This window comes from Capsaspora owczarzaki (assembly GCF_000151315.2).
Source record: "Capsaspora owczarzaki ATCC 30864 unplaced genomic scaffold supercont2.1, whole genome shotgun sequence".
NCBI classification, from domain to species: Eukaryota; class Filasterea; order Ministeriida; family Capsasporidae; genus Capsaspora; species Capsaspora owczarzaki.
In genome coordinates, this window is record NW_011887292.1 from 3,578,452 (window position 1) to 3,595,195 (window position 16,744).

A 16,744-nucleotide genomic window follows, 5' to 3' on the forward strand; every position below is an offset into this window, starting at 1 on the left:
TGCCGTCCTTGGTGTCTTCTTGGTGTCTTCGTCCTGTCGGTCTCGGTGTCGGTCTCGGGCTCATTGCCATTGGTATCGCCGTCTTTGGTGTCTTCGTTGGTATTGTCGTCTTTGGAGGGGTCGTCATCGTCACCACCCGCGCTCTGGGTGTCGGTCTCGGGCTCGGGCTCATTGCCATTGGGGTCGTTGTCCACGCCGGCATCGGCGCGGCGACCCACCGTCAGTCCTTGCGCCTGGGCTTCTTCGTCCTGTCGGAGGTTCGCTGACACGTCACCAGCAGCGAGCTGTTCGGCCGCACGACGACGGACTGCGCTCGCTTGCTCGTCGCCACTGTCATTCGTGTTCAGGTTCTTGTTCTGGTTGTTCTGGTTGTTCTGGTTGTCGTTGACATTGGCATTGGCAGGCAGCAGCAGCAGCATTGCGGCGGGGGCTTCGTTCGCTGCCTGTAGAGATCTGCGCAATGCAGCACCCGCAGCAGCACCAGCAGCAGCAGCGACGCCCCTATCACTGCCAGTGTTTGTGCTGATGGCCATGTTGTCGTTGTTGTTGTTGTTGTGCTGGTTGTTGTTGATGGGGCGCGCAGTGGAGCCCGTCGCGAGGCTCACAACGCAGAGCAGAACGAGCGCAAAGGCAACCGTCATCACTGCGAGCGAACGACCAGCCGAGCACCCAGCCATCATGATTGTGATTGCGCAGCAGAGGGGTGTGAACTGAGACTTGAGTGAGGTGAGTGAGTGAGAGTGAGAGTGAGTGAGTCAGGTGCCGGCTTCGAGATTGATGCGGGGAGGAAATAAGCCGTGTGTACAAAACTGAGAAACCTGCTCAGACTGGAAATAAACAACACAAAAGAATAAAAGAAGAGTGAAATACGATATTTATAACTTGGGCTCTGAGTTTGATGATTCAATGGCACTGAAGGATGAAGAAGGAGCCTTCGTTGCATTGTATGGACTTGCATTGAGTGGATTCGACAAACCCGTATTAACTCTAGTCCTTCTTTATCATTCATTTCATTGTTTCTATTGAGTGTGAGTGAGTGAGTGAATGGCTGCTGCTGCGTCGTCGTCCTCGTTCTCGTCGCTGTGGACGCAGCTGAGTGAGCAAGTGCCGCGCTGGCCAGCCGCACTCACCTTCCGCCGCACCACCACCACCACCACCACCACCACCACTGCAGACCCAACACGAACAACAACAACAACAACAACAGCAGCACAAGGAGCAGCAGTGGCAGACGCAGCGGGCGCAGCGGGACCAAGCTCACTTCCTCGCGCTGCTGCTGCTGCTGCTGCTTCCGATGCCTCTGCTCGCCATGCTCAGCAGCCACCGACCCACACCGAAGCAGCAGCAACCGCACACAACGCTACTAGCAGCAACAGCAGCAGCCGCGGGACGCGAGGCAGGGACAGTCACCCACCCCGTCATCACCACCACCGACTGAATGAGCCGCGACGGGGCTTCCGGGCAACCCTCGCGCGACTGGACGCAGTGCAGCTGGTGCTCCACTTGGCGCAGGTGCTGCTGGCGCTGCTGCGGTGGGTCTTCTTCATTGGCGTGCGAACGCCGCTGCGAAGCGTCCTCGCGTGGATTCGCCCGCCAAACCACCGCGCGCGAGTGCTGTTCCAGGAGGCCATGAAGCAGTCTGCGAGCTTTGCAGAGTGGCACGCGATTGCCGCAGAGTACGACAAGCTCGAAGGGAACGACGCGTGGACCATCAGCGACCACTCGTCGGCGCTGTTTGACGTGCACATTGTGCGCATTCGCCTGGGACAGCTCCGGGCAGCGCGCCTCTCGGGTGATTTGCAGCAGATGGTCTTCTTGCTGCGCGCAGGGCTCCAGCGGAATTATGGCGGAATTGACAACCCCGAGCTGTTCACGCAGAGCTTTGTAGGCACCAAGCAACTCATCCAAGAGTACAACGACGAGATGGTCAAGCAACTGCTGGACATCTGCGAGGCTCAGCATCCCTCGTTCGACTACATCACCAAGGAGCGCTTCTTCCACGATGCGCGACAGGCGTTCGGGCGATCCGCGCTCTTGCTGTCCGGCGGCGCGTCGCTCGGCATGATCCACTTTGGCGTTGTGAAAACCCTGTTTCAGTTCAATCTGCTCCCGCGCATCATTTCGGGAGGCTCCATTGGTGCCATTGTCGCTGCATTCCTCGGAACGCACACGGATGCAGAGCTGCCTGGATTCTTTGAGCCGAATGCCATCAACTTTAGAGCGTTTGATCGCTTGGGCCACGGTTCGGCGCGACGAAAAATCACGCGTCTGCTGACACAGGGTGTCCTCATGGACGCCTCCAAGCTCGAAGACTTTGTCCGAAGTAACATTGGAGACGTGACCTTCCAAGAAGCCTACCGCCGAACTGGCCGAGTCATCAACATCACCGTCGCCTCCACCACGCGCCACGAAATGCCGCGCCTTCTCAACTACCTCACAGCGCCGAATGTGTGTATCTGGAGTGCCGCCACGGCTTCGTGTGCATCGCCCTTCCTGTACGCCCCCGCCGACCTGCAGGCCAAGAACCAGAACGGCGATATTGTCCTCTGGAACCCGTCCTCGCACAAGTGGGGCGACGGTACGCTCGAGAATGATCTGCCCATGGCTCGCCTGTCTGAGCTGTTCAACGTGAATCAGTTTATCGTGTCCCAGGTCAATCCGCATGTCGTGCCCTTCATGCGCAGCACGAAAAAGAGCTTTTCTTCATCTGTCTGGCGCGAGTGGGGCAAGGCCATTCTACTTTCGGAGATTAAGCATCGGGTGATTCAGGTGAGGGTGATTTTTGAAAGAGCACAGTGGATGAGGGAAACCGTTTTTTGATGTGTTTTGGTTGACTCCTGGTTTGGATTTTTGTTTATTTTTACTTACTTCCCCCCCCCCTTTTTTTTTCCCCCCCCTTTTTTTCTGTTACAGCTCGTGGAGCTTGGCTTGTTCCCGAAAATGTTCCAGCCAATGCTGACCCAGCGTTACGAAGGCGACATTACGATTGTGCCCGATCTCGGCTTGTTGGATCTTGCAAAGGTTCTTGGCAATCCGAACGAGAAAGATTTGCAACATTACTTGCGGCTGGGGGAACGATGCACCTGGCCATGTACGTTTACAGATCAATCCTAGTCGCTATTGAGGGGGGTTGTTGTTGAATTTCGGTGACATGTTTGAAATTCACTTGTTCCCATTGAATTTGCTTACTAGACATTCCGATTATCCAAAACCGGCTGCAAGTCGAACTTACACTTGATGCCTGCCTGCAGCAAGTGCGTGCAGAGCGCAAGGGGTTGGCTGGGCAGCTTGTCGGCGATGTGCGACATCGAAATGCCGCCTCCCACAGCGGACTTCCAGTTCATCCCCGTGTTCTTGCGCGTCGTCCGACCATGTAACGTGTTGATAGTGATTGTATGTTTGTCTTTTGTTGTTCCATTGACAATGAGTTTGAACGCGTTTGATTGAATTTTGTTGTTGTTTTTCTTTTTTTGTATTTTCTTCTTTGTGCGAACTGATCTTCGTTTTCTATCTCCAGTATGCATCATCTACTAGTATGACGATGATGAAGTTAATGTTGATGTTAGCACACACTCTGAGCATCTGAATTTTCAGCACGCTCAGTCTTCTCAATCTTTAATCTTTGCAGGCCAATGGATCGCTCGACACTCAATCTCCTTGCGCCCAGGCAGTTCTACGTCGTCCCTGCGCCTGTCGACAGCGGCCGGAAAAAGACGCCCGGCAAGGCCATCCTCGCAGGTAACAACAACAACAACAACAACGAACGAACGAAAGCCCCGTGAAACCAAAAATGGTGGAAGTGCAACAGTGTAGTGTAGGGATGGGATTGAGGAGGGGAGGGAGTGAGGCGAAAGGGCTCGCTGTTGAGCGACGACGCTCTTCTCTTCCACTGCGAGTACACGCGCACATGCACAAGTGAGCGAGTGAATGAGAGTGAGAGTGAATGAGTGAATGAGTGAGTGAGTGAGAGTGAGTCAGTGTCGAACGCACATCAGCAAAAAAAAGAGGACAACAGGATGCGCAAAAAAAAAAAAAAAAAAAAAAATCCTCGCCACACTTTCTTTTTTCTTTTTTTTTTTTTTTTTCAACTGTTGCTTTGCTTTGCGTTTTTTTGACTTTGTCTTTGCATTTTGCGTTTTCGTTCCATTTGTTTTTTCTGTTTCATTTCTGTGCGTTTGCGTGACTTTCTTGTGTTTGATTGAGTTTTGTTGAGCTTCGCTTCCCCAACAATATCTCGTCGTTTGACTGGCTTCCCTTTTTTTTTTTTTTTTTCTTTTTTTTTTTTTTTTTTCAATCCGTGTTCTCTTTGCTTTCATCGCTCTTCTCGTTTTTCTCTGCTTTCTTTTTCCACAAACAAAATTCAATCAACACTCAAAAACGCACTCAAAACACACACAAAAAACCGCCAATCGCATGAAATTGTTTTTGTTATAACAGCGAGCGCACAACAAAAAAAAAAAAAAAAAAAAGTCGTCCCACTTTCTTCTCCTTTTTCTTCTTCTTTTTTTTTTTTTTTTTTTTTTTGGATTGAAACTTTGCTGAGATCCGTGACTTTTTTTTTTTTTTTTTTTTCTTTTTGCTGTTATGTCGTTGCGTTGACAAATCATTCATTGAATCAAAGCAAAGTGAAAGTGAGTGCATGAAATGAATTGATTGATTGTAATGAGTGTGTTGATGATGGAGAGAATGAGCGATCGCAGGCTGTCTCACACTGTGGCGAACTTTTTTTGCGAACTGTGAACTGTGAATGGGACTGTGACGACTCCATCATCATCATCATCCTCATCATCACTCATCATCACCTCATCATCTCACTTTGAACCTCTGATCTCCAACCTCGAATCTCTGCTCCCAATCGCGGCGCGCAGGCGGCATCTCTGGCGGCATTGAAATCCTCATCACCTTCCCGACCGAGTTTGTCAAGACACAGCTCCAGCTCGACGAGCGCGCAGCACAACCAAAGTACAAGGGCCCGATCCATGTCGTCACCTCCACCATCAAGGAGCGCGGCTTCTTTGGCTTGTACCGCGGCTTGAGCTCGCTGCTGTACGGCTCCATCCCAAAGTCGGCCATTCGCTTTGCCTCGTTCGAGTTTTTCAAAAACCAGATTGCCGACAAGGACGGCAAGCTCACCACCCTCCAGACGCTCGGCTGCGGCCTTGGTGCTGGTGTCACCGAGGCCATTTTCGCCGTGTGCCCCATGGAGACCATCAAGGTCAAGTTTATCCACGACCAAAACCAACCTCAGCCAAAGTACCGCGGCTTTGCGCACGGCGTCAGCACCATCGTCAAGACCGAAGGCTTTGCCGGCATCTACCAAGGTCTCGGCCCCACCATCCTCAAGCAGGGCAGCAACCAGGCCATTCGATTTGTCGTCTACGGAAAGATTACCAACTGGATGAAGGGCGGCGATGATTCAAAGAAGCTTGGTGTTCTCCAAACGCTCAGCAGTGGTGCCCTCGCCGGTGCCGCCTCTGTCTTTGGTAACACGCCTATTGATGTCGTCAAGACGCGCATGCAGGTGAGGAAAAGCAGATCTTCTATGTTCTTGTATGGTTGTGTTTGTGAGGGGGGTGAGAAGGCGGAAAAGGACGCTAGTGTCGTTTGGTTGCGCCGTGAGGAAGGGTTGACACGATTCTGACATTGCAATCGATTCTCTGTAGGGCCTCGACCGACACAAATACAAGAACGCATGGGATTGCACCAAGCAAATCTGGAAGAACGAGGGCTTCTTTGCGTAAGTCATGTGCACTGTGCTATACCAAAAACTGATGTCTTTTCAAGCGCCGGTTGACTGACCTGAACTCGTCGCTTGATTTTGTGGGGCAGTTTCTACAAGGGCACTACTCCTCGCCTTGGCCGTGTCTGCTTGGACGTTGCCATTGTGTTTACTCTCTACGAGCGAATCTACGATGCTCTTATCGCCGTTGAGGGCATGCTCTAAGGCGGGACAATGCTTTTGCTGTCTGATTCTGGACGGCTTGTGTTCTGGTTTTGTTGTTGTTTTTCTCGGTGTGGTTGTTTTCTTCCCAATAATCGTTTATAATACAAGTTATACATGGATGATACAGATGAAATCAGCGCAGAGAGACGAGCGAAGGCGTGCGGAAACTTTCACTGAGCGGTTGGGCCCTTGGTTGAGTCGCTCGCGTCGCTATTCTTCCCGGCTGACTTGTCTAGTAGGACTTTGATAAATCGCGGATAGACAACCTTTTCGTGTATTACTTGCCGCAGCTGCCGAACAATGAAGGATTCGAGCTGTTCGATATGTTTCAGAACTAGAACGCGAAACAGCAATCATCAAGTCAGCACATTGACAACATTGCCGTACAAGTCGTAGCATGTTTGTAATAAAGACGTACGCTTCTTGTCAGGATCTCCTAGTGTTGTTTTCAAACGCAGATCGGCCAGAGGACTGTTTTCAACCAGAAAAACAAAACAAACCAAAACTCAGCCATCATTGTCGACGAAGGTCGCACTTTTTGACTGCTCTCGAGTCAACGAGAATAATCTGCATACCTTGTACTTGAATTCAACGGCAGAACGGTCACGCAGACGGTCTTTTCTCGCATGTTGTGAGCGGCAATGACTCGACCTGCCAAAACCCCATTCACCAATCGAACAGGTGAGCAAAGGGAACTCTTCAACCATTGCTGCAAGCCTCTACCTGACAAGCCAAAAAAAAAAAAACAATTCCACACCTGAAACGTTCAACCCGGTTACGCCAAGCGTGATGGGCAGGCTGATAAACCCTGGGACGGGCGTGTTGACGCGAATGTCGGTTTCCACGGTAATCGTCACATCGCCAGTGTACGCGAGCGCAAACTGCAGCTGCACGGCGTCTGGATCTGCAACCGTGATGGACGGCGGTGGGGCTGGCAATGTCGGCTGTGACGGTGGCGATGATGCGTCCGCCTTGGCGCCCAGATTGGCGAACGGCGATGGCCGCTTTCCCGCGGGCGGTGCCAAGCGCGGCGGCTGCAGCTGCGTGTCTCCCGTGGCGGAAGACGAGTCACTGGACGCCACGTCAGAACTCGACTTTGCTGGCTCGGCCTTGCGTTTGCCGCCGACGACCGTCGCAAACTGAACGGCCAGCGCGGGATCGGAGAACAAGGCGAGCGGATCGGACAGGGCCTCGATATCGACGCGCGGTGGCGTGCTGCCCAGCGCAACTTCCGTGACAACAATCGGACCAAGCAGGTCGGGCAGCACCTTGGAGGACGCGGCCTCGCGCAACTTGGCGTTCAGCAGGTCCTTGAGCAAGTCCGCATGTGCGGGTTTGATTTTGGCCCAGTCGAACGTGATGGACATCCGGATGCGGTGGTCGTCGTTCCCCTCTGACGTCGCAATGTTGTATGTATGTTGGAGTGTGGATGGTGGTTTTTTGTGTGAGGGGTGAGGGGTCACGGAGGTGGACCTGAATGGAGTAGGACACGGATTGGACTGAAGGCTGTTCCGAATTTGGACGGGTCACTTTGCATGCCGGATTTTCGGGTATTCTTGCAAGAGATTGAGATGTCTTGGTTGCCATAGGATTGTAAATATAATTTTATTGCATGATCTGAAAAGAACGGTGGAAGAAGGTGCTTGATGAGAGTCTTTGTGATTGATACAAGTTTCTCTCGCACTTTGAACGACTCCTGCAGTGAATTGGCAAGAGTTAATGCGCGGATTTTTTCATGTCATGTAGTAGCGATGATGTGAAAGTATATTAGTGAAGTCAAAGTTTACGTTACTCCGTCCTGGATGGCGATTTGCAAAAAGCAGATTTTGGCGAGTAACTGCCGACTTCAAACCAATGGTTGACAGAGCACGTACTGATTCCACCAAAATGCATACATAGAGTTAGGCAAGCCCACCTGCCCTCGTCAGATGAATATCAATACGGACATTCTTTTTTTGTTGCACCGGTACCAGCACACAGGCTCCTCATCGAACGCGAGCACGTTGAAGCTCAGGTTGGCAGAATTCGGCCGATTTTCGGTCGCCCGTGAGTCGCACCCGTGTCAATTTCAACGAAAAGCAATATGTGAATGAAGCATGCATCTGTGCTTGTGCTTGCCATCCACTCGTCAACTCGTCAATGTCCACTGATTTGCTCTAAGTGTTGCTTCAATGCAAGGGCACTCTTTTTTTTTCTTTTTTTTTTCCTTTTTTTTTTTTCATTTTCAATGTGAGTCGATCCTTTTTTTTTCTTTTTTTTTCTTTTCTCCTTTGACTGGCTCAGCTTGGTCTCCGTCGCGCTTGTCACCCCCCAACCACCACCCTCGTGACCCACCTCGTCCTCTATCACCCCCTCTCTCTTTTTACACCCCCCTCCACCCATACAGATGCATACAGCGAACGGCGCTTTGCGGGTTCCGCAGCCCTCCTTTTTTTTTTTTTTTTTTTTTTCGCTTTTTTTGGGATTGCGGTGTTTGTTCTTTGACCCCTTTTCAACCGCCAGTCGTCGCCGCCCAGCTGGACAGAGACGTGCTCGACAAAAACAAGAACGACGTTACAAGTCGGCGTGCAGCGAGCTCCGAGGCGGGCAGAGCACAGCGAGAGACAATCAAACATCCAATGCAAAGAAGGCACGAGGGAAAAGGGTGAATCCGCCACTCTTTTCTTATATCCCACAGTGAACTTTTCGTAGGATTATTGCATTTTAACGTTGCATTCAATAAGCGAAACCCCCGCAATCAATTAAGTGTTTATTTTTCATTCCATCCCAGCTGGGTTTTATCTGCCTCCCAGTCTTTCACCCCCCCGCCGCACACTCTCCCGCTCTCGGCATTGAACTGTTGTTCAGTTGCACGCGTGTCAGCAAACTGACCCCCCCCCAAAAAAAAGCAGCGGTGAAGTCGACTCGCGTTAGCTTTTTTTTTTTTTTTTTTTTGATTGCTTTTTTTTTTTAAAACCAAAACTCATCGCTTTTTTTTTTTTTTTGTTGTTGTTTCACAAACAGATTCAAGTACAAACAGAACAACCTTCATCCAAACAGAACAACAACACACCTCTGGTCTCAAAGTAATCTCACTGAAGCCAAACGAGAGGCACAAAACCGAAAACAAAAAACCATGATTCGCAACAGCTGGATTGTGTGCCTGAGCGTTGCTTTGCTCGCTCTGTCGGCCGCTCAGCTTGTCGCTGGACTCGTCTCCGTCGCGACCATCTCAGGCCCGGTCAATGTGAACGAGGGCGATTCAAACACCTGGGTAAGAAAAAGCAATGGGATTGGTTTTTCCCCCGTTGTTTTGGAAATCGTTTAGTAACTGTGTCTCACACTGCCCCGACCACACTGGCACAACTCAGACCGTCTCCGTCACCAACGTCCCGGCTAACATGCTCCTCACGTACTCTTGGACGTTTGGCGACGGCACACACACGGGCATCATCAACAACACCAAGGTCGACAAGGTCTACGCTGTGCCAAACTCTGTCGCGGCCGGCACCGACGCGTCGTACACGATCCGCGTTTTTATCGAAAACACGCTGAAGGGCGGCAGCAACCCGACATTCCAAGTGTCGACCGAGATGAAGGTGCGTGTGCTCAACACCAACCCGGTCATCTCGAACATTCTGTCGTACGTGCGCGACGGTTCTACGCTTGTGCCGTACAACGGCCAAGTTGCCGTGGGCACCAACTTCCAGTTCCAGGCGGAGGCATACGACGTGTCTGGCACGAATCTCCAGTACTCGTGGTTGTTTGGCGACTGCACCAAGGGCGCTGCGGGCAAGTCGGAAGTCTACCACCAGTTCCACTTCCCTGGCGTGTTTACCATCACGCTGCAAGTCACCGACCCTTACGGCGGCTACAGCATCTCGTCCACGCAGGTCACCATCGACTGCTCGCCGCAAATCACCAACGGAACGGACGACTTCCTCAACAATGGCAACTGCCATCTGTACGGCAAGTGCACCAAGATTTCTGCCGGCAACTTTACATGCCTGTGCGAGACTGGCTTTATGGGCGATGGCTTCACCTGCCAGCGCACCTTCAACCCTTGCCTTCCCGGCTATGCGGGCTACCGCGACTGCGTGGTCAACCAGGGCAACCTCGAATGCATCCCCGAGACGCTTTCTGCAGGCATGTACACTGGTGGCTACCAGTGCTCGACCTGCCGTCCTGGATTCTATCGCGCCAGCGGCGAGTGCCGAAAGATTGACAACCCGTGTGCATCGTTCGAATCTGAAGCGTCCGTCACCTGTCGTCAAGCGGATGGCGGGCGCGGCCTGACGTGCATTCCCGAGATTATCACCATCGGCGACGGTGTGCACGAGGCGCTCTTCACCGGCAAAGCGTCGTGCGGCGACACTTGCCCGCCTGGCTTTGTCGCCATCACGGATGCTGGCAACTCGCAGCTGTACTGCCAGGTCGTCATCAACCCGTGCAGCACTGGCAACTATGGCGCCGATAACTGCACCGGTCTTGGCTACACGACTTGCGTGCCTGCGGTCACGCCGGACTCTGCTGGCTCGCTCTTCCCTCTGTACACTGGCGCGTACACTTGCGGCAACGACGCGCAGTGCCAGCCTGGCTACACACTTACGCCCAACCGCCTCGCCTGCGTGCTCATCCCCAACCCTTGCCGTGTGCCATCCGCCGGCTACAGCGCCTGTGCGGCCCAAAACCGCGAGTGCTTCCCGGCATTCACGCTGGATGGAAGCGGAAACACCCTCTACCTCGGCGATAACAAGTACTCGTGTGGTGGTTGCGGCACTGGCTACATTGAAACGACTATTTACGATCCCGTGCTCCAGCGCAACCGCCAAGCGTGTGCAAAGCGCCCCAACCCCTGCGACAGTGGCCAGGCGGGCTCGCTGGATTGCTCCACGACCAGGCTTTGTCTGCCCGTTGCCGTGCCCAACACCAACTTGTACTCAGGCCAGTACGTTTGCGTGACCCCTGACACCCTGTCCTGCCCCGAGGGCTACGAAACATCGCGCGACGAATCGACCAACCACCTGGTCTGCGTCCCGACGGCTGCCTCGAACTCGGCTGCCACCTCCCGAAACATTGGCATTGCTGTCGGTCTCGCCCTCTTGGCCCTGATTGTGGTCATCATCCTGTTTGTCATCTGGCGCCGCAAGCGTAGCACGCAAGCCAAGATTTCCTACAACTACGCCCAGAAGCAAGAGTTTGAGCTGATGACTCGCCGCATGAAGCAAGGCGTTGGCAACCCCATGGCCGATGTCGAAGGCGCGGCGTTCGACAACCCGCTTGCCGACCACCACTCGGCTGGCACCTTTAACAACCCATTGAACCCGATGAGCGCCGCCAGCGTGGACGCCTCCGCTGGTCAGCACGTGTACAACAACAGCACGCTCTCTGCCGCCACCGCGCTCTCGATCGCCGCCACAAAGCGCACGACGACGGCGCGCCCGAGCACTGTCGTGATGCGCGAGGACGTTGATTTGAGCCGCTTGACGGACAAGGAGCTCATGCAGATTGAAAACCCTCTCTACATGACCGAGGAGGAATCCGACTTCTCCAACCCCCTGGCGCGTTCTGCCACCCTCACGGCCAAGAAGCGTCGCCCCGACGGTGCTGGCCCCTCTTCGGGTGGCATCATTTCGGCCAGCGATCTCATGGCGAAAGGCGGCAACGTTCAAGCATTTTCTTCCCACGGCGACAACCCGCTCTCCCACGCCAGCGACGATGGTGACTTTTCCAATCCCCTCCGAGCGGGCCGTTAAGTAGGTTGTTGACCTCGAGGACGAAGCCGAACGTCGAGATGACGATGTGGTTTTAGTTTCCTTGTTTTTTTTTTCTTCTTGTTTTGCTTTTCTAAGGCCTGTGTTTTGTTACTTTTTTGATTGTGTGCTGCAGCAGCACATTACCTTGCTTTTGATCTTTGATCAAATGTTGGTTTCCTGATAATGCTTTTTTTGTTGGTTTGTTTTGCGCTTGTTTTTTTTTTTGTCTTTTTGATGGTGGACTTGGACACCACGAACTTGTTAATGACCCCCCCCCTTCGATTTTGACCCTGCTGTTGTGATTGTGTGCACCTGTTGCCCTAATTACACTTTCTTTTGTTGCTGCTTGCGATTTGTCCTTCGGGCGTGGCTAGTTGAAGATGTAGATTCGTTGCATCCGCATTCCCAACCTGTTTTGTGATCGTGCTGGTGCTGAATCAAGCCGGTGCTGAATCAAGCGAGTAAGTGCCATGACAAACTCGAATGGATGGCCAAGGGAGATAGGAGGACGGTGCACTCAAACACATCAGTCCGCACACAAGTGAAAAAAGCACTAGCTTTCATTGAAACTTTACAACGCAGCCGAGACAAACGCAGGAAACAAGTACACCAAGCAGGAATCAAGCACCCCCCCCCCCAAAAAAAAAACCAGGAACAAACAAACAGCAAACACCCACTGCACAGCGCGCACGAACACGACCGAAAATCAACGCCTACAGAGACAGTTGGCCACATATTGGCCGAAACGGTACCGAAGGAAGAACAGCCAGAACGAACACAAATATCAGAAACCCCAGTAACGAACAAGCGCATGAACAGAAATGAAAGAATTAAAAAAAAAAAACAAAGCAAAAGAAAAGAAAAGAAACAACGTTTAAATGCGCTCAATCTTGTCCTTGACGACGACTGGGTTGTCCTTGGCAATCATTTCACGACCTGCAGTCTTGTAGTCGAAATTACAGTTGTGTTTGTCCGAATAGCGGTGGAGACCACAAAATAGGCCTCCACACCGGCACTTAAATCCAGCCAGACCAACGCGTTTCGAGCATTCGAGGCACCGATTAGAGCTCTTGGAGGGCGACGACGACAACATATCCATATTGCTGCTTCCTGCGGGGGCCGAGGTCGACAACATGTTCATCATGGCCGTGTTTGGGCTCGTTGAAAGAGGCGATTGTGACATTGGCGAGGCGTTCGACGCCGGAGACACGGACATGCTAGAGACACGGGCACCAGGGATTGCCATTGGTGCTGTACAGATAGAAAGCCAAGCCAAAGAAAAAAAAACAAAACAAAAAAACAAGGGAGGGGGAGAAGAGGTAACAGACGGAGGTGAGCCTCATTGAGAACTGGAACAAAACCACAAACGAAGGAGCGAGCAAACAAAGGAGCGAATACGGAACAAACACGCCCCGCGCGCACTGCAAAAGTACAACTTGAATGTCTCCACATTTGGGAGCATCGGGGGTGTGTGTGGGAGTGTTGAGCGGGGACGGTCGACCAGAGCAACAACCGAGTGTCGCGTCATCAGCGGTTTGGAAACAAAAAAAAAAAAAAAAAAAGTCGAAAAAAAAAAGAAAAAAAAAAAAAAAGTCCAAAAAGCCAGAAAAAGAGAGAAGGCGGGCAAGCAAAGCAAGGCAAGCAAAAAGAGAGAGCGCGGGGGAGACGATGATGGACGACGAGAGGGTGTGGAATGACGACCCAGCGAGTGTGGAGACGCAAGGGGAAATGGCAACGCGGAAGCACCAACAGCATCGACTCGGCTGAACAGCCAGAACAGATGACGCGGTGCGCCCAAAAAAAAAAAAAAAAAAAAAAAAAGCAGCCGACCCTTTTTTTTTTCTTGCTGTTTTCGTTTGGTTGCTGGAGGTGTGGCTGCTCCTCAGCGCTACAAGATGAAAGACACTCATCTTGCACAACAAGCAGAAGCAAGGCTAGCGGCGGATGGCAGGGAGGGCACAACGCTCTCTCCAAAACAACAAGGGCAATCATTGCTTAAAAACGCCTTTTTTTTTTTTTTTTTTTTTTTTTTTTTGCGGGCAGCCCCTCATGACAATGCTACCGTGGATGCAAAGGGCGTGCAGGCCTCGGGGGGTTGCGTGCGGGGATGCGCAGGCGTGCGCGAGAGCCACAATCGCGCCTCTACACCCTCTCGCTGGGAGCCCGCAAAACACACGACTCGCGCCAAACAACGCCAACAGGATAAGAAGGAAAAAAAAAAAAAAGAGGAAAAGAAGAAGAAGAAGGAAAAATCGACTCACCGCTTTGTGCTAGTGGCTTGAGGGGCGCTGCCTGTGCCTGTGCTTTGCTCTGCTGCTCCTTGAAGCACTTGGAGCACATGTTGTTAAAGTTGGCGTTGCCGAAGAAGCCGCAGCCGTTCGCGCACAGCGTTGATTGCATGTCTCGATTCGAGGCGTCCATGGAAGAAGAAAAACTAGTGGCTTGAAAAAAATACGAAAAATAAAACAAAATAGAAAAAGAAAAAAAGCAGCGAACAAAAAGTGAGACTGAAACGGCGAAAATCCTCCCCAAAAAAGAAGAAGACAACGAGGCAATAAGACATCATGCTGCTGCTACATCGCCAACCACCACCACCACCACTCACAATAGAGTAAAGAAACCGAGTGGTGCGCAGAACTCGGTGGTGAAAAGGCTCTGGATTTGGTACGAGTGAAAGTAGACATTTGTTGTCATCGGCCGACGACCAAAGCGAGAGAATGATGTCACGCGCTTGACCACGATGCAAGGACGAGCTCGCCACGATAGCACCAATAGTTTGCAAAAAAGAACAATGCTTATCGTATTCGTTGTCGAGAACAAACAGCGGAGGGAAAAAAAAAAAAAAAAAACCGACACAGCGAAATAGATCATTTCTGCTTTCGATCAGCTCCACAACTTGCTCCGGCTCTGGGAAATACATCGCAATGCTGTTCGCACATGCACTCTCAGTCAAAGCTCACGCAGTTTATTTTTTCTATGAATCGCGTTACCAACAAAAACACTCAAATTGTCAAATTGTACAGGACATTGTTTTTTAAAACTTGAGGAACTGCTCGGCAGTGAAACCAAGCTTCTCGAGATTGGGAATGCAGGCAAAGTTGATCATGGGCGGAGGTCCGCACATGAGAATTTGAGCGTCGGGGGTGGCTGCGGGGAGATGCTCGGCAATCATGTCGGCGTTGATAAAGCCCTCAGAGAACTTCCAGCCGGCGGGGGCCTTGTCGAGCGTGTACCAGACCTTGAAGCGGGTCGGGTGGTCGCGGGCGTACTGTTCAAGCATGTCGCGCACGAGAATGTCGTTCTCGGTCTGGTTGGCAAACAGCAGTGACAATGTGGTCGTGTCCTTGGGGTTTTTGAGGACGGCAGCAATAACCTGGAGCATGGGGGTGATGCCCGTGCCGCCAGCAATCAGACCGAAATGCTTGGCCTGGCGGAACGCCTCGGGCTTGTTAATTTCGCAGACCGAGAGACGGCCGTTGCCCTGGTAGGTGATGCGGCCCTTGGGTCCAATCACATCAACGGTATCGCCGATGCGCAGGCCCTCGAGGTACTGCGACATCTTGCCGCCTTCCGGGAACTTGGGGTGCACGTTCTTAAAGTAAACCTTGACCACGAGCTCAAAGTAGCCGAGGTCGTCGTCCGACGAGGTTGGCGTGTACGGGCGAACGACGAGCTGGTCGCCAATGTTGGCGCTCAGGTTCATGTGCTTGCCAATCGGCAGCCCCAGGACGTGCTCGGGCGACTGCAGCGCAAAGCGGAAACGGCGTGTGTCGTGGCTAATGTGCTCCTTCTTGACGAGCTTGAAGGCAATCTTGTTCTCCGGGTCGAGGGCAATCAGTCGGCCTTCAGCAGTCACACGGGGATGTCCAGGGCTCAGCTTTGGGGGCGCCTGGCCAGCCGCGGCCGAGGCGACTTCCGTGTTGGTCGCCGTGGCAGTGGAAGTGGAAGAAGCAGCAGCAGCGCCGCTGTTCACGAACGGGCACGAGGCGGCCGCTCCACGCGAGTTGCCAGATCCAGGCGCACCACCGCCGCCCATCTTCTGGGCCACCATCCAGGTGAAGGCGATTGCTGCGACCGCCAGAATGTAGCTCGAGTTTGACTGTACACAGTGTAAAGTTGAGTGAGCATTGGGTTTGACTTTCCCGCCCCCAACTGCTGCAGCTGTGTTCAAAGGGCTCATTTTGACCGGCGATGACCGAGCATGACATGTGAAGTGAAGTGAAGTGAAGTGAGAAAGAAGCGCGAGAAAGCAGAATGGAAAATAAGCCGAACCCCAACAAACAAAAAAAAAAAAAAAAAAATCGAGCGAGTTCCGAGCGAGGTAACAAACTGTAAGCGATGGTGGAGTGTGGTTTTGAGTGGGAGCACCGTAGCGAGGTGTGAGAATGCCGTCGAAAAGGGGGAGAGGGAGCGAGAGAGAGAGGGAGAGAGCGAGAGAGGGAGAGGGGCGAGAATGGGAAGAACGGAAGCGAACGTGGCAGCGCGTGGCTCAAGTCACCCCATTTCGCAGCGCTGTGAGAAACGCAAGAGGGAGAAGGACGGAGAGAGGGAGACGGAGAGAGAGAGTTGGGGAGGGAACGAAGACCACAGGATAGCATAACGAATACACTCAAAAAGCCCCCCCCCTGACTCGGTGGAAGGAGGTGCAGCAAAGTGGGAAATGGAGAAGAGGGCAAAAAGCTGACGCGCGCGGGAACGACCAAAGCATGAGGTTCGCCCTTCTTCTTCACTGCCCAGCGGAATAAGCGCACGACGCAAAGTGCAAGCATGGAATCAACAAATAGAGCGGGTGGTGGGTTCAAACACGTTACTTGGAGCAGTCCAATGAAGGAATCCATCTTTGTTGTATGAAAATGGAGTGATTTTTGGAGTTGCCGCTCTTTTTGGTTTCTTGTGCATGTTTGTTGCTGTTCGATTTCCGTCATTCAATCCAGCATTCAATCCAACCATAAAAATACAACGCGTGCCATGGAATAAATTAATGCAAGACAAGAGAAAAAAAACCCCTGAAAAACTCGGAGAATTCTCGTCCCAAAATGACAGGTTGAAAGATGACGGAATTGGG

At 52.2% G+C, this 16,744-nt stretch overlaps 7 protein-coding genes across 7 annotated transcripts; 3 read left to right on the forward strand and 4 right to left on the reverse strand.

The window, feature by feature from the left end:
• Positions 1-133: 133 nt before the first annotated feature.
• On the reverse strand, positions 134-641 carry CAOG_08475 (hypothetical protein; the record flags this gene model as incomplete). The annotated part of the gene is made up of 1 exon (XM_011271745.1): positions 134-641. A coding segment is annotated over one exon (508 nt), but the record flags the coding sequence as incomplete, so codon positions are not given.
• A 361-nt stretch (positions 642-1,002) lies between these two features.
• On the forward strand, positions 1,003-3,522 carry CAOG_08476 (hypothetical protein). Its single transcript, XM_011271746.1, has 3 exons — positions 1,003-2,769; positions 2,914-3,091; positions 3,193-3,522. Exons 1-3 carry the CDS (start codon positions 1,045-1,047, stop codon positions 3,375-3,377), a joined length of 2,088 nt encoding a protein of 695 aa, XP_011270048.1. The 5' UTR covers positions 1,003-1,044; the 3' UTR covers positions 3,378-3,522.
• A 28-nt stretch (positions 3,523-3,550) lies between these two features.
• Positions 3,551-6,066, forward strand: CAOG_08477 (hypothetical protein). The gene is made up of 4 exons (XM_011271747.1): positions 3,551-3,738; positions 4,869-5,521; positions 5,664-5,737; positions 5,830-6,066. Exons 1-4 carry the CDS (start codon positions 3,633-3,635, stop codon positions 5,942-5,944), a joined length of 948 nt encoding a protein of 315 aa, XP_011270049.1. The 5' UTR covers positions 3,551-3,632; the 3' UTR covers positions 5,945-6,066.
• Positions 6,026-7,435, reverse strand: CAOG_01118 (hypothetical protein). Its single transcript, XM_004365932.2, has 4 exons — positions 6,702-7,435; positions 6,520-6,595; positions 6,363-6,415; positions 6,026-6,278 (listed from the first exon to the last, which is right to left on the reverse strand). The coding sequence occupies exons 1-4, from the start codon at positions 7,309-7,311 to the stop codon at positions 6,115-6,117; spliced, it is 903 nt and encodes a 300-aa protein (XP_004365989.1). The 5' UTR covers positions 7,312-7,435; the 3' UTR covers positions 6,026-6,114.
• Positions 7,436-8,151: 716 nt separating this feature from the next.
• Positions 8,152-12,024, forward strand: CAOG_01119 (hypothetical protein). The gene is made up of 3 exons (XM_004365933.2): positions 8,152-8,173; positions 8,948-9,197; positions 9,295-12,024. Exons 2-3 carry the CDS (start codon positions 9,060-9,062, stop codon positions 11,677-11,679), a joined length of 2,523 nt encoding a protein of 840 aa, XP_004365990.1. The 5' UTR covers positions 8,152-8,173; positions 8,948-9,059; the 3' UTR covers positions 11,680-12,024.
• A 199-nt stretch (positions 12,025-12,223) lies between these two features.
• On the reverse strand, positions 12,224-14,197 carry CAOG_01120 (zinc finger protein). The gene is made up of 2 exons (XM_004365934.2): positions 13,941-14,197; positions 12,224-12,930 (listed from the first exon to the last, which is right to left on the reverse strand). The coding sequence occupies exons 1-2, from the start codon at positions 14,098-14,100 to the stop codon at positions 12,554-12,556; spliced, it is 537 nt and encodes a 178-aa protein (XP_004365991.2). The 5' UTR covers positions 14,101-14,197; the 3' UTR covers positions 12,224-12,553.
• Positions 14,198-14,628: 431 nt separating this feature from the next.
• On the reverse strand, positions 14,629-16,538 carry CAOG_01121 (diaphorase). The gene is made up of 2 exons (XM_004365935.2): positions 16,491-16,538; positions 14,629-15,778 (listed from the first exon to the last, which is right to left on the reverse strand). The coding sequence occupies exons 1-2, from the start codon at positions 16,515-16,517 to the stop codon at positions 14,714-14,716; spliced, it is 1,092 nt and encodes a 363-aa protein (XP_004365992.2). The 5' UTR covers positions 16,518-16,538; the 3' UTR covers positions 14,629-14,713.
• Positions 16,539-16,744: the final 206 nt, after the last annotated feature.

Coding starts and splice junctions, on each gene's coding strand:
- CAOG_01121 (XM_004365935.2), bottom strand. CDS start 16,517: ATGGATTCCTTCATTGGACTGCTCCAA. Junction 15,779..16,490: donor CCTTCATTGGACTGCTCCAA/GTAACGTGTTTG, acceptor CACTGTGTACAG/TCAAACTCGAGCTACATTCT.
- CAOG_08476 (XM_011271746.1), top strand. CDS start 1,045: ATGGCTGCTGCTGCGTCGTCGTCCTCGTTCTCGTCGCTGTGGACGCAG. Junction 2,770..2,913: donor TTAAGCATCGGGTGATTCAG/GTGAGGGTGATT, acceptor TTTCTGTTACAG/CTCGTGGAGCTTGGCTTGTT. Junction 3,092..3,192: donor GGAACGATGCACCTGGCCAT/GTACGTTTACAG, acceptor TTTGCTTACTAG/ACATTCCGATTATCCAAAAC.
- CAOG_01119 (XM_004365933.2), top strand. CDS start 9,060: ATGATTCGCAACAGCTGGATTGTGTGCCTGAGCGTTGCTTTGCTCGCT. Junction 9,198..9,294: donor AGGGCGATTCAAACACCTGG/GTAAGAAAAAGC, acceptor GGCACAACTCAG/ACCGTCTCCGTCACCAACGT.
- CAOG_01118 (XM_004365932.2), bottom strand. CDS start 7,311: ATGTCCATCACGTTCGACTGGGCCAAAATCAAACCCGCACATGCGGAC. Junction 6,596..6,701: donor AACCGGGTTGAACGTTTCAG/GTGTGGAATTGT, acceptor GGGTTTTGGCAG/GTCGAGTCATTGCCGCTCAC. Junction 6,279..6,362: donor AGGAGATCCTGACAAGAAGC/GTACGTCTTTAT, acceptor TTCGCGTTCTAG/TTCTGAAACATATCGAACAG.
- CAOG_08477 (XM_011271747.1), top strand. CDS start 3,633: ATGGATCGCTCGACACTCAATCTCCTTGCGCCCAGGCAGTTCTACGTC. Junction 3,739..4,868: donor CGGCAAGGCCATCCTCGCAG/GTAACAACAACA, acceptor CGCGGCGCGCAG/GCGGCATCTCTGGCGGCATT. Junction 5,738..5,829: donor AAGAACGAGGGCTTCTTTGC/GTAAGTCATGTG, acceptor TTTGTGGGGCAG/TTTCTACAAGGGCACTACTC.
- CAOG_01120 (XM_004365934.2), bottom strand. CDS start 14,100: ATGGACGCCTCGAATCGAGACATGCAATCAACGCTGTGCGCGAACGGC. Junction 12,931..13,940: donor CAAGCCACTAGCACAAAGCG/GTGAGTCGATTT, acceptor CTATCTGTACAG/CACCAATGGCAATCCCTGGT.